General features: G+C 41.3%; 1 protein-coding gene across 1 annotated transcript in view; it reads right to left on the bottom strand.

Annotated features, from left to right (window-relative positions):
* Nucleotides 1–11057: 11057 nt before the first annotated feature.
* SUSD3 (sushi domain containing 3) overlaps nt 11058–14629 on the bottom strand; it is a 44231-nt gene continuing 40659 nt past the window's right edge. Inside the window, exon 5 of the mRNA XM_056847053.1 lies at nt 11058–11550. Coding sequence (XP_056703031.1) covers nt 11334–11550 — 217 coding nt within the window. The 3' untranslated portion in view covers nt 11058–11333. The remainder of the gene's footprint in view (nt 11551–14629) is intronic.

Raw genomic sequence — 14629 nt, 5'->3', positions numbered from 1 at the left:
TCTCGAGAGCAGAAGACGAGCTCCGCACTTCCTTCCCTTCCCCAGCACGGTGGCAGCCTGCCGGTCCTGCGGAGGTTAGAAAACCTGCGACGGAGTCTCCAGTACAAAAGCAGCACAAAAAATTCTTGTTGGTGCTGACACACATGACATCAACAATACAAGAGTGAAAGAGACATACAGGAACAATCAAAGTTATATACAGTATGTGTGATCTAAGTAAGGTGCAGTCTCCGTGCACCAATGGCCATGTTCTTTCAAGTAACATTTGTATCTTTCACTCTTGTATTGTTGGTGTCATGTGTGTCAGCACCAATAAGAATTTGTTGCTACTTTTGTACTGGAGACTCCCTTGCAGATTTTCTAACCATTGGTATTGGCACGGAGGTGCCTATTTTGTATTGTAACTTTGGTCCTGCGGAGGGGCAGGTTGGACTGTTCGCATACAAACCAGCCTAACCGGTCCCTGCTGTTAGCCCTGGGCTTGCTTTCCAAAAGCATCTCGTTTCCCTTGGTATTTCTCCTAAGTGTTATTACTAGGCTCCACTGGGGTTGCCAGCCTCCAGGTGTGACCTGGAGATCTCCCAGAGTGACAACTAGGGTTGCCAACCTCCAAGTAGTAGATGGAGATCTCCTGTTATTACAACTGATCTCCAGCCGATAGAGATCAGTTCACCTGGAGGAAATGGCTGCTTTGGCAATTGGATTCTATGGCATTGAAGTCCCTACCCAAACCCCACCCAACTCAGGCTCCGCCCCAAAATCCTCCTGCCAGTGGCAAAGAAGGACCTAGCAACCCTATTGACAACTCATCTCCAGACAAGGGGAGTTACAGGATTTGACATATTAGAACACATTAGTGTAGTACATATGCAGAATTATTCAATATAAAACCCAATTACACATATAAACTGCAAACCATAAAGAAGAGGCTTTTAATTTCCTTTTAAAAGGAAAGAGACTGGATATTCTTTGCCAGAGGCTTATGCTTTTAAATGCTTCAGAGTCATTGAAAATTTACTAGCAGCACATTCTGCCTTTTTCTATGACCTTTCCCAGCCTTTTCAATGGCTAATGAGAAACACTTAGCAGCACTTTCTATAATTCTTGAGTTACAGAACTGAGTGCTTGATTCTTGCCTTTCCAATGACTTCAAGTGCAGAAATGCTATTCCCCTTCTATACTCTAAGGGTATGTGATGCTGTAATGATGTAATATAAACGATAATTGTATTTTATGATTTAAACATGAAAAAATGATGCTATTAATTGATGAATGGGTTCAATCTCAATGTATTTTTCTGGAGATGAGAATGATGATAAAATTGGTTATATACAGAGATAACAAAGCTCAAAACTGATTGTTTAAAGTTTAGCAAAATAGCCTGGTGGAAGAGGAAGTCCTTATTTGGGCGAGCCACTGAGAGACCGAGGGAGGGAAGCCTCGGTGCTAGGGTTGCCAGTCCCAGGTTGGGAAATATCTGGAGATTTTGAGGGTGGAGCCTGAGGAGGGCAGGGTTTGAGGAGGGCAGGGACTTCAATGGAGTATAATGCCATAGGATCCACCTTCCAAAACGGCTATTTTCTCCAGGTGAACTGATCTTTGTCACCAGGACATCAGTTGTCATAGCAGGAGATCTCTAGCCACCATCTGGAGGCTGGCAACATTACTCAAGGTGCCTGCCCAGAGCAGTCTGGGTGAACTGCTGAGAGAGAAAGAGAGAAGGACAGAGGGAGGGAAGCCTCGGTGCAACTGGAGTAGTCTGGGTGAGCCGCCGAGAGAGCGAGAGAGAAAGTGGGTGGAAGCCTTGGTGCTCCTGCCCAGAGCAGTCTGGGCATGCTCGCCTGTACTGCTCTGGACAAGAGCCACCAAGAATGGGGCTGGGGGCAGGGATCCTGCAGAGAAAGGGGATGGAGTGGGAGGAGGAAGCACGGGGGAGCAAAATGGGATGGATGCTTCCGCAAGTTTCTTGCAGGTCCCCACTTGTTCTACTCTATATTTTAAAGCACAATGGGCAATAATAATTTTTATGAAAGGAGCCATTTCTGGGACTGCTTCACCTAGTTGTTTTCCTGTAAGTTTCCTCCCTCATCCTCACTATTTATTTATGAAGATCAGCCTTCTCTCATATTTTCTCCTCTCCATAAAATGTATGTGGTAAGCATTCCAGATAGGTGCTGTACCATTAGTGCCATCCAAAGCAGAGTTAAACCTCTTGACTTAAGTGACTTAGAAGGGTGTAACTCTGCCTAGCATTGCACTGTAAAACACATATTCTATATTAGTAATATTTTAAAAAATAAAGCAATATTTCAAGCTGAAAAGAGTTAAAACTGCAAAGTAATTAATCATGTGAGGTGTTTGGACAGAATTTGATTCCTTTGTTTTATATTGTTCCTACAAGCATTATCAGTTCTCTTTATTGTCCAGAGAACTGAAATATTCTAATTCATGCCTATAAATAAAAGTCAATGACAAACTTAATTTACTTTGTATTTTTAACTGAATATAAATTTGGACTTACAAAATTAATTGCCACTTTTAGAAGTAATTAATTGTACCTTTTCTCATAACGTAATTTATTTTTTCACATCATTTAAGTGTTCAAAATAAAATTTGTACATTTTTTCTAATTTGCATATGTAATTTATGATTAGCACGCACTATTTACTTTAATGGTGCAATTACAAACATGGGCTCATTCATTTGTGTGAAACAAGGAAATATGAGACATTTCTGACAGCTAGATTTTTCAGCCTAAAATGCATTGACTTGCCTAAAATAAAAAGCAGCATTAAGATTTAAAAAACTTACTGATAAGTAAACTCTGAAAGTCAGTGTTAGACCCCTGAAGCAGTCGGCAGGGGTGACTGCGGGGAAATGTCCCTGCATAAAATGCCTCAGTCTAACCTCCCAAGTTAATAGCAAGAGATAAAAACATGAGGCCACATCATCTATGGCTGCTTCCACATTATCAGGGCTTGACTCTCACTGGTGCAAACACAGACAGTGTTTTCATAACACTATAACAATTTTTCAAAATAGCCTCCCGAGAGCTCTCCAGTGTGTGTTTGCAGGGGAATGGCAGCCACAAGGGCTAAAGCAAGGGAAATGTCATCAGTGTGATTAGGACATGTAAAAATTCATACTTTTCTATCCACACAGTGCCCAAAGTTGCTTTGACTGTGATCTTTACAAAAAGATATTACCAAACTAGATCACAGGAACGTAGGGGGAAACACAGAAGCAGGACAAACAGAAGGTGATGTCACATGGATGCTCCCAGGGAAATTCCGATCGCCACTTTGGGGTCAGGAAGCAATTTTCCTCCAGGCCAGACTGGCCAGGGATCCTACAAGATTTTTTTTTTGCCATCTTCTGGGCATGGAGTAGGGGTCACTGGGGGTGTGGGGGAAGGTCGTTGTGAATTTCCTGCATTGTGCAGGGGGTTGGACTAGATGACCCTGGTGGTCCCTTCCAACTCTGTGATTCCAAGAAACAGTGCTCCTGTAAGGCAACCAGGCGGAGCAAAACATCTGTGTGGACACAACCCATGCATTGCACCCGGAGTTCCTCAGAAGAACAGTTCACCATAAAGGAATTATCTTCTTTAAGCTTCAGCAAACACTTGTATATATAGATGTAAGGCAGAAAGCTCTTCAGTGCTTTATTTTTCTCAATATTCCATTTATCAAGATTGTTTCATAATACTGATAACAATGAATGGATACCACTGCCAATAATATTTGGTAAGCTTGGCAGTTTTGAAGTTGTTAATGTATTTTAGGTGATTACGGTATCCCAAGGAATTGTTTGAGAGAGTACATGGCTGTTTTATTGATTTGTAAATGTGGCAGTGGGGGGATAAAACTTAAATATTTATAACCACTCAAATTTTAAAAATCAAGTTATAAATTCACCTGACTAGCTGTGCAAGTCAAATCAAAATCAAAGCTAAAATATGTATTTATATGTCTCTTCTCACAGTGTGGAATGGGTAGTTTAAGCGCTAATGGAACTAATAAGTAATGCAAGTGATGAGTTGCCTCAGTAAATTCTATAGAAGAAAGCTAAATTTTCTAGAAACAGTAGAACAGACCATTGCATACACAGCATATCATGCCCAATGCACTGAGTATGCTAAAATTACACTGCAGTTCAAGGAATGCATTCCTGGGAGTGAGCCCCATATAATAAAATGGAACTTACTTCCAAGTAAACCTGTTTAGGGTTGCTCTCTATGCATGTCATCAGTTTTCACTGACTTAAAAAAATAAACAATATAAGGAAAATACATACTATATATTTAGTCCAATAACAGTGCATTCCTAAGGAGAGTTACCCCAGTCTAAGCCCATTCATTTCAATGGACTTAGATTGGAGTAACTCTCCTTAGGATTGCACTGTAAAAATAATTTCCACATACATTTCTACAAAATTTGCTTGAATATAACTTTTAACCATACTCAATTTCTTTTTTCTTCCTAATCAAATATTTCAATTCAAGTAATTGTTGCTGTTAGAACATAAAATAAAAATGGTTTACTGAGTAGAAGTCAAAATAAACATGCTAAATAAGATTATGGAGGTAGGATTAAATTGTAGCATATAATAAAAAATGTTTGTTGCCATAAAATGTAACTTGGCTCTTATTAGGGATTTGCACCTCAGGCTCCCCTCTCCAAACTCAACACTCTGGCAACTACACCAAAATGGCTGTCATGTTCTCAAAGCATAAAGTAATAAATTATATAACAATAACCCCTTAATTTTGTATTAAGGAGATCATCTGCCCATTAATAACTGCTGTTTGGTTTACTTTGACCATTACCGCACCAAGCGTTTTAAACGTTTTGTAAAACATTTCATTTCCTGTTGCTCACACCTTATACCCCCTGTTTTGTGTTGAGACCATTTTGGAAACGTTTTATCGCCATTTTTCCCCAAAACCCTTTTATGATAATTTATTTGGATTCCCTGTTGCTAAGATGGCTTACCCAGGGGTGCAAACTTGCTGACAACGGTTCGGCTACTCCCATTGTTAACACCAACTTTTTCTCGTCTTCCCCTTGTATCTCCTTGACCCCTCCACTTTCCTCTTTTCCAAGCAGCCATTTCCTTCCTTCCTTCTTACCTTTACTTCCCCCCCCCCTTGATCTTATTATCTAATGTTGGGACATTTGAACGTTGGGACATTTGAACATTGGGACGAAGATCCATTTGGCTGGCTAGTGAATTCTGCTATCCATACCCCAGGAAGACGCCACAACTGCGGCAAGCCTTCCGCCTGCCATTATGCAGAGAAGAGCTACCAGAGCCTGGCCGAACCCCACTGCCTCTAAAAGGCTCAGGGCTGGCCTGCCAAGCGTAGCCTTGACCGGTGCCATTCCAGGTTCCCCCCCCCCCCGGCACGGGCTTGTCAAAAGGGCCTCCATCGTTCCAATGTGGCAACGTTAGCATGCATGCGCAAAACCCAAAAAAGGGGGGGAAGGCGGGGGAGCACTCGCGTGACAATTCCATGACGCGGCAGTCCCCCACCCTTCTGCTCCGGTATCATGCTATTTTTGGTAGTGCGATCTGACAATGTAATGTTTCAGAAATGAGGGATATGGCGGGAAAACAGCTAGAGTACGGTAAGAAAACTGGAATGCAATTCCAACACTCGGGGACTAAACATTAAGTACTTGGTGTGGTAACAGTCTTCGTGGGGGGGAAAGGTCTTAACTGATTTTAATCCTGAATTTTTGTTATATGCAAAACATGAAATAAATTAAAAGCAAGGACCAAAACAGCCTTAACTAATCAAGAGCTTTTCCTCCATGGCTGTCTTCTCTTGCGGTAACTGACAATATGCATACTGGGAAAAGACTGCTTCATTTATGTGGAGTTGGGTGGAGTTCCCAATTTGCGGTGTCACTTTGATAAAAACATAAGTTACCCCCAGTACACAGCTCTCAAGAACAATAATCCTCTGTTGTGCCCACACAACACAGCCACACAGTATGGGAGTGTTTGGTGCATTCCTCTTGTATTAGCAAGCTGAAGAAAAACAGTCAGAAGGACGATGGGTGATAATCAATTCGAGACATTGTCTACCAGTGCAATGAACTGACAGAGGTGTGTGTTGGGGGTGGGGCAGTTTGTACAGGTTAATGCTCTAGTCACCTTTTCTCTTCATTCTGTAGGCTGTTGCAATGTCAGAGAAAGCTATAACCTACAACTGAAGAATAACACACAGAAGTCTTTGTGTTTAAAATCAAGTGTTTGAAATCATGATCAAAATAAGCAAGTAGCTATCGTGACCTATAATACCTTGTCCTGACTGGGGGGAGGCTAAGGCCAGGTTTTTCACATCGGATACAATCTTAAACTGACAGTCTCTGAAACAACCCCCGATTACCTATCCTAGGAGCTATATTTTCCAAAATCCTTTGCTTGCTTTCACTGATAAATCTACTTATGTCAACAGGAATTCTTTATTTTTCCTTCGCTGGGGCCAAGCTTGCCTATGCACGATTGGGAAAGCTAAAACTGTGGCCTTACAAACCTTTCTCAACAAGCATAATGTTTTATTCCATGCAATTTCTTGTGTATTAAATTATTACACTGTCAGATTCACGATACAATCTTAAACAGAGTTATAGCCTTTTATTCCACTGAAGTCAATGGGCTTGGAAGGGTGTGACTCTGCTGCAGATTGCACTGTCAGAAATCCAGAGGTGGAAAGCTTTATACTTTGGAATAAATCCCGAAAGATGTTGAAATGAGATAATAACCATATGTGTGGTCTCTGAGCATCGTCTTCCTGTACGGACAGAATCTTTGTAACAGATTATAAACAGGAAGAGTGAAATTTTCCAGCCACTAGAATGAAAAGCAGATCCACAAAGCCTCTGGGCAAATCAACCAGTTGTAGGTATTCAACTTTCTTCCAAAGCCCATAACAGCTGCCCTTGTTTTATGAGAAAAGCTTTGTTGCTGCCTTTTAAAACGTTCCATCTCTTTTGGAATCTCAAAGTATGAACCATTCCTTAGGGGGAAATGAATTACTTACATTTTCTGAATAGCATCGTCCATTGATATGACTGATTTTTTTTCCTGCTGTGGCTGAAACACATAGAATCAGGCAAGCTGCTGTCCCCGGAGCTGCTGTCAGAAACGGAAGTTCAATGACGAGTTTGTGAAAAGTGAAACTAAAATCTGAGAGTCACTGTAAGAGCCTTTGGCCAGCAGAGGTCTTAGTTATGCTCTAGAAAACGAAATACATGGCAGCTTTGCAGACCATTTGCAAAGGAGGGAGGGAAAATCAACTTTATCTAATTGCATTGGTTCTTTAATACAAGCAATAAGGTTTCTGCTGTTTTTCAGTGCATCAATAAAGCTATCAGATATGCATTTTATAGAACTCTTACATCCTGATCTAATACTTGTTCCTCAGCACATAAATGCTTAAAACTGGTAACTCAGCACACTATAACAAAACATTGATCACAGTAGTTATAATTTCATGTGGAAGAAACATTTAAATAATGGTTTTAGGTGCTGATGTACAAATTTTATTATCTTGGGGGGCATAGTTCTACTTTATAATGGCAGAGCTCTGACTTGAACACATAATTTGCCTATAGAATATCACAGGTTCATTTTCTTGCATTTCCACTTAAAGGATATTGGTTAGCAGGTGTTAAGAAATACTCCTCCCTGCCTAAGACCTGCTGCCAAGTCAGAGTAGGCACTACTGACCTGGGTAGGCCATTGTTCTGATTCAGTAATGTTGCCTCAGATGTTCCGCAATAGCAACAAATAGCATCCGAGAAAGTGGGTTGACGTGGATTGTAACCACTAATTTATGGATGAAGAACTGTGGTTGAGACAAGGACCTTCTTGCTGATAGCTGTCGTGCAAATCCAAGATGTTATTTGGGGGGAGGGGATCTGTCCATCTGTGTACCACGTCCCAATGGTTCTCATGTGAATGGAATTCTTGAGCACTCAAATAACTTTATGTGGGAAAGTGTTTTCCCACAATTGGGGTCTCCCTACCAGCTAAGCGACCTAAATTCTATCATGAATGCAGGAACTACTATGTCATTAGTGTCACATGCAAAAGGATATCTAAGAGTTTACATACAGGATGATAAAGCCAATAGAAATCCTGCACAGTAATGTATTGGTCTGACAGTAGGCATTCAAAGATGGGGAATTTTTGCCTGGAGTAGGGACCAGCCCATGCCGGGGGGGGGGGGAGGAGGATGACCCAGACACATGGGCTGGGGAGAATCAGCCACAACTTTATTGATGACAACATGCTCAGTTGGCACAGAATAGGCTGGGCACAGTGGGTGTGGTTGACATCCCAACTCCTGTCAGCACCTTCCTCAACCTACCTGTTGGGGTGACTGAGGGAAGAGGGCTGGTATTAGGTCTGGAAGTAGCAGAAACCGCTATTCCTAGCCATCCCCATCCTCCTGGGGACATGGTCAATTTGTCAGCCCCAAGGTTGGCTGTCCTGTGCCCCACCCCCAGAGCCCCTTAAGGAGACTCCCCTTTCAGTCATGCAGGGAGCCCACCCTGCACAACCTGCACTATGTTCCCCAGCCAATGCCTAAACACCAGCAGCCAGTTGTAACAGTTATGCTGTTTTTAACAGTGCAAACCAGCATGCACAGTAAATATATTCTTTGCTACAACCCCAGGGCCTATCAGCCAATTAGCTCTGGGTAAAATTCCTTCCCGGCCCTGTTAACCAGCGACCCACTGCAGTCATAGCAAATGATGAGTAGCTGCATGGAGAATAAACCCTTTTGAGCATGTGGGGGGAGAGGAGGGGTCTTTGCCAAGAGAAATGCTGAATGCCAAGCACCTCTTCAGCTTGCTCCTTTCAATCTGAACTGCATGCCAGAGACAAGCCTGAGGCCCACAGGTCTGCGTGCCCTACCCATTCCGTGATGGGCCGACCTCTGGGTGGGAAGGCTACAGGAAGCTACTTGAGAGCTGACTGGCTGACCGCTAGTGCTGGGCTCAGTTACCCAGTCATCCTTGTCGTCCCCCCCCCAGATACAAATGATGCCCCAGCTCATGGCTGGACCTATTCTTCCTAGAAGAACCATTTCCCAAGAACCACATGCTCTTGAGTTGCTATGCTGCAAATCACTGTTGTGCCTTTGCAGCGAGCCCAAGTAGACCCACAGGATCTGCCTACTGGCAAACATCAGAAGAGGTTAATTGAATGAACATGTTGTCTCATGTTTGCTTAACAGTCTAAACTGCTTTCATCTTTTCCATGCTCTTCCCCCTCCCCCAGGAAGATAAATCAGTTTTACATGAGCAATAAAGAACACTCCAGGCGGGATAGTTATTATAAAGCAAGAACATTTGCAGGGAGAACACAACCACACAGAACAATCTGACTGCAATTTCTATATATAGTTATTTTCAATGTATGTTACCCAGATTGCTTAAATAAATCGCAGCATTCTAATAAAGTTGATTCTGTAAATTCACCTGCCTTCCCTATTGCCTGCCATGACTGTGAATGTTCCTCCTATTATTGGCTTGTCACTTAGATGTTCTCCATCTGTTCAACCCATTGAGTTATTTCTACCTTAGATGTTACATCTGCAATGACACATCTGGATAACAAATTCTTGTCAGCCACTTCCTGGCAGTCCCATCCCTGTGCCTTCTGCCATGTTGTGGCCTGTTTATCAATCACTTCAAGTTCCTGCTTATTATTATATTATTCCTGCTTATTGGTTTAGCAAAACTTCCCCAAGCCACAAGGCCCTGTGCCTGCATCTCCACGGCCTCTAGAGTCTCCTCTACCCTACTGCCACTATTCAGTCCCTGGCTTCTTCTTTTACCCTTTATCTGCTCTATGGAGGACATCTAGTGGCTCGAAGTGTTTGTGGTTTGATGGGAAGTTCCTGCTTCAGATCCTGATTACCCCATAGCCTTGGACAAGCTGCTGTCATTCAAGCTTCTGTAATAATCTCCCAGTCTGAAATGTGATCTAAAGTACAGGATGTTACCAGTATTATTGGATTAATGTATGTGGAGTGCCTTGAATGCTATAAAGCACTATCTAAATGCTGTGTTTTATTAATACTGTAAACTCTCAGAGCACTCTGCATCACTTCTATACCTTGTACAACCCACTGCTTGTGCTAAAGATATAGCCACAACAACATAATGAGAAGAACACCCTTTAGACTTACACTGTCAATTATTTAGTAGTGGGTTTCTCAGAGGTGTCCTGAGATAACTCCTAAAAGCAGAAAAAGAATTATTTGCTGTTTCAGCAACATTCCATTGAAAGCTACTATGGTAAGCCTGTGTTGGTTTATATATTATCTATCTTTTTCTTTCTTTCTTTTTTGCTATGAAGTCACAACTGACTTATGGCAACCCCGAAGGGTTTTCAAGGCAAGAGACTTCAGAAGTGGTTTGCCATTGCCTGCCCCCACGTCATGCCCCTGGTGTTCCTTGGAGGTCTCCCATTCAAATACTTGCCAGGGTCAAGGCTGAAAGTGTGTGACTGGCCCAAGGTCACCCAACAAGTTTCCATGGTAGATTATGGCTTCAAACCTGGGTTTTCCAGATCCTAGTCCAACACTTTAACCACTACACCACTGCTATAAGACTGCCATATCCTAAGTCCAAGACTGAGTAGCTACCACAGTAGCTACTGCATTAAAACTCCTAAAATAGCAAGCACAATCTTCAAGTCAGGATCTAACAAACTGTCTTTTTCCAAGATATGTCCTTAGATATCTCTTAATATCAGTTCTATCAGGCTCAGTTGAAGATTGCATTGCAATCTGAATCCCCATGCACATTTTAATAAACAGTCCAAAGTCATTCAAAAACATTGACATAAAAAAGCTTATATTTGGCTTTATTGAAAAAACCTTTATTGTGATTCCATCATTGTTCTGTGCAAAAATACATTTTATTCTTTCTGGTCTATTTATAAAAAGAGGATAAAATAAATTTGCAGTCCTGTGCGTTTGTACTTCTGGTCAGTTATTTCACATGGTGCAAAAATACTGACTGTTATATGCTGAAGAAGGGTATCATTGTTTTCTTAATGTAATCACTTTTGAAAGCAAATTGCAGTCATGGCTAATTGCTGTAAAATATCAGTATACACTGTTTTATTTAAATCACACCAGAATGTGATCATTTTCATTTATATATTCTGACATTTACTGAAGTAGATACAGAGGAACAATCCAGTCATTTATTTCGATGCAGTTTTTAAGGCACATTCAGCAGGCATTTGGATTCCCATTTGACTTTGGTCCAACAAATCTTTAATTGCATTTCCGAGGTTGCTTATCCAGGTAAATGAGTATCTATTGTCCCAACTATATCCTTTTCAGTCCCATAGACCTCGACGACATGTATCGTACTGATGGTATGTATAGCAACATTGTTTCCTGGTACTAACTGTTTACTAAGTATGCTGCTGGTTTTGGTTACTTTGCTATTAAAATCATTATCTTTACTGCAGCCAATCTCTGTGATGTCTCCAACCCATTCCTCATGGAAGCTGAAAAACAAAAACAACAACCAAAGGAACTTTTATTAATTTAGTGAAACTATACTTTTGATCTGCTTTCACAACTGGGCTAGTTTTTCTGGCAATAAAGCAGTTTACAGTAGACATCAAAGCAGTAAAAACTGTCAACATTATAATATGCAATAATTATTGCTGCTACTTGTACTTAACATTGATTTCGTACCAAACAATGTTCTAGGTGTTATATGCAGAAGACTGGAGGTTCAAGAATGTGAAGTAAAAGAAAACAAATACTCAGATTAATTGTAGGGCTGAAGATAGGGTTACCAACCTCCAGGTGATAGCTAAGGATCTCCTGCTATAACAACTGATCTCCAGATGACAGAGACCAATTCACCTGGAGAAAATGGCTGCTTTGGAAGGTGAACTCTATGGCATTATACCCCATTGAAGTCCTTTCCCTCCCTAGACTCCATCCTCCTCTGGCTCCACCCTTCCAAATCTCCAGGTATTTTCTAACCCAGAGCTGGCAACACTAGCTGTAGGGGTAGTAGAAACAATCTGTTTATCATATTTTTATCATGCCTTTCCTCCAAGGAGCTCAGGGTGCATAGATGGATCTCCCCTCCTCCATTTTATCTTCAAAACAACCTTGTGAGGAAAAGATAATGACTAGTCAAAGGCTACCCAGTGACTAGAACTCTAGAACTTGACTCTTCTCACTCTTGGGTCAATATTCTAAAAACTATACCACGCAGGCCATATAGAGGTGCTGAACCAGACCATTTTAAACTGTTCTAGAAAAATAATAATCCAGATGAATAGTGAAGTAGGATTTCATTTGTGCTAATGCTGACTTTCCAGGAGGAAGGCCATTAGTGACCGTCCTATATAATATGTTTACAAATTGATTTCCCATACGAACACAGAAGAAATAATATATGAAATTTCATGGTGTTTATCTGGAGGTTGGATGAATGAGGTACTCAAATGTTTTCCAATTGCATTTGCTGACAGCAGACTTAGATTTAAACATGATGTTCCCAAGTGTACTGGAGCCTGATTTGGCTTGGGGCCATGGTGTCAAAGGGAAGAAGATTCAGCCTCCCCACGGTACTATTTTCCTGAGATGAAACGGTCCAAGGTGGTAGGCCACTTTGACATGATGTACACTGAATCCTGCATGAACCCTGACCCAGGTCCTGGCAAAATGTCACTTCTAGTTCAGCTGTAAGATGTTAGCTTGGGCTTCTGAAATCCAACAGCTTGGGGGAAAATTTATCAGAGCAGTAGGGCATTTCATTATTTACTAAAAATTAACCTTCAGGCAGCCAAAGAGCTCTTGAGGAGGCTTCTAAAAGGTTTGCAGATTAAAGCAAATCACAGAATAGCAAATGAAACAGTCATAAGATACTGGAGAACAAAATACAGCAGTCTAAAAGTGTCTTTTAATTAGCATGCAGTAGTAAAACCTAAACCAGGATTAGCAGTAAAACACTCAAACTGAGCCTGTATAATAATGAAAAACCAAGGAATAACAAAATAAGGGAAAAAAATCAACCAAAACTTTAGGAAAGAGATATGTGTTTTCCAGACTGAGTAGAAACTGTGCCAGGCAAATCTCCATAGGGAAGGAATGTGGCAGCACCATACAGAAGTCTGGCCACTTCACTTCTGAAGCTAAAGCACAGAGTAGGGCCTCTGCAGAATTGAGGACAGGCTCATATAGAATGAAGCAAGTGGTTCTAAATTACTCTTTCCAATTTCATTTAGGGCTTTAAAGGTAACAACAAGCTCCTAGAGTTGTGTCTGGGAAATGTCAACATAGGTGAGATATGATTCCTAAACTTGCTCACCAGCCTGCAATCTTGTGGTTATTTTTCCACTAACAAAAACTTCAGAACAGTCTTCAAGGTCAGCCCCACATAAAGTGCACAGCTATTGACCAAACATTTTCTTTGAAGGAAGACGAAAACTTGACATAATCCTCAATTATGTATAACCTTTTCCTATGTGTAGTAGTGTAATGACGGTGTTTTAAAAATTGTACTGCTAACCAAGTTATCAAGGCTCCTCCACACCCAAAAAAGTTCTTTTGAATTCTAGCGTACAATTTGTTAAATTATCAATTAAACATAATTGGTGGTTTCATAGTCTCTGGAAAGATGAAAATTATTTCTGGCAGAGAGCACCAGTTCCTAGTAGAACATCTACTGGGTCATCTTCACTTGGGCATAATCACCATGGAGCAGATCACATTATCTATGTTGTCTTCTATGTTGAGAGCCAACGTAGTGTAGTGGTTAAGATTGGGGGACTCTGATCTAGAGAATTGGGCTTGATTCCCCACTCTTCCACATGAAGCCTGCTGGGTGACCTTGGGCCAGTCTCAGTTCTCTCAGAACTCTCTCAGCCCCAACTACCTCACAGGGTGCCTGTTGGGCGGGGGGAGAAGGGATAGTGATCGAGACTCCTTAAGGTAGAGAAAATGGGATATAAAAACAAACTCTTCTTCTTCGAACTCCTTACTTGATATTTAGTAATGTATTAATAACATTTCCAAACTTTGCTTCTACAGCTTGTGGAACTCCTTACAGGTAGAAATAGTAACTGTATTTAGATTAGTTTGTGATTATGAGTGTGAGGCAGCAAGTCTTTGTGCTTGCATGCCTCCTCCCAATGCATACCATGCTCAGAGTGAAGACTTGCTGGTTTGTCGCAATGAACCACAAATTGTTTTGGTATCCAAACTACAGCTTGTTTCCTGACTGGAAACCAGGATTATCAATTATGGTCTAGAGTCAATGGGATTATCTCTTCTTATTTTAGTTGCTCGTGTGCCCATACTGCATCAGGATTTTTTTCCTTTTCCACATGTGTTTTGTTCCCTCTAGTGATCACTTAAATATTTCATTGTTGTACATCTGTTTTATTTCCATGCACTTTTAAAGTGCTCAGGAATAAACTTGTGACGCAGCAATGTCAAAGCGGCCATTCGAGGGAGCTAAACACATGCAGTCAAGAAAAAAAAACTCCAACAATATAGGGGCATACGAGCAATTAAATAACACAGGCAGAAAAGCCACTTATAAGCGAGAAGCAATACACA

This window comes from Euleptes europaea, chromosome 1 (genome assembly GCF_029931775.1).
Source record: "Euleptes europaea isolate rEulEur1 chromosome 1, rEulEur1.hap1, whole genome shotgun sequence".
NCBI lineage: Eukaryota > Metazoa > Chordata > Lepidosauria > Squamata > Sphaerodactylidae > Euleptes > Euleptes europaea.
The sequence above is the reverse complement of the archived record's forward strand: the minus strand, read 5'-3'. Positions and strand labels throughout refer to the sequence as shown.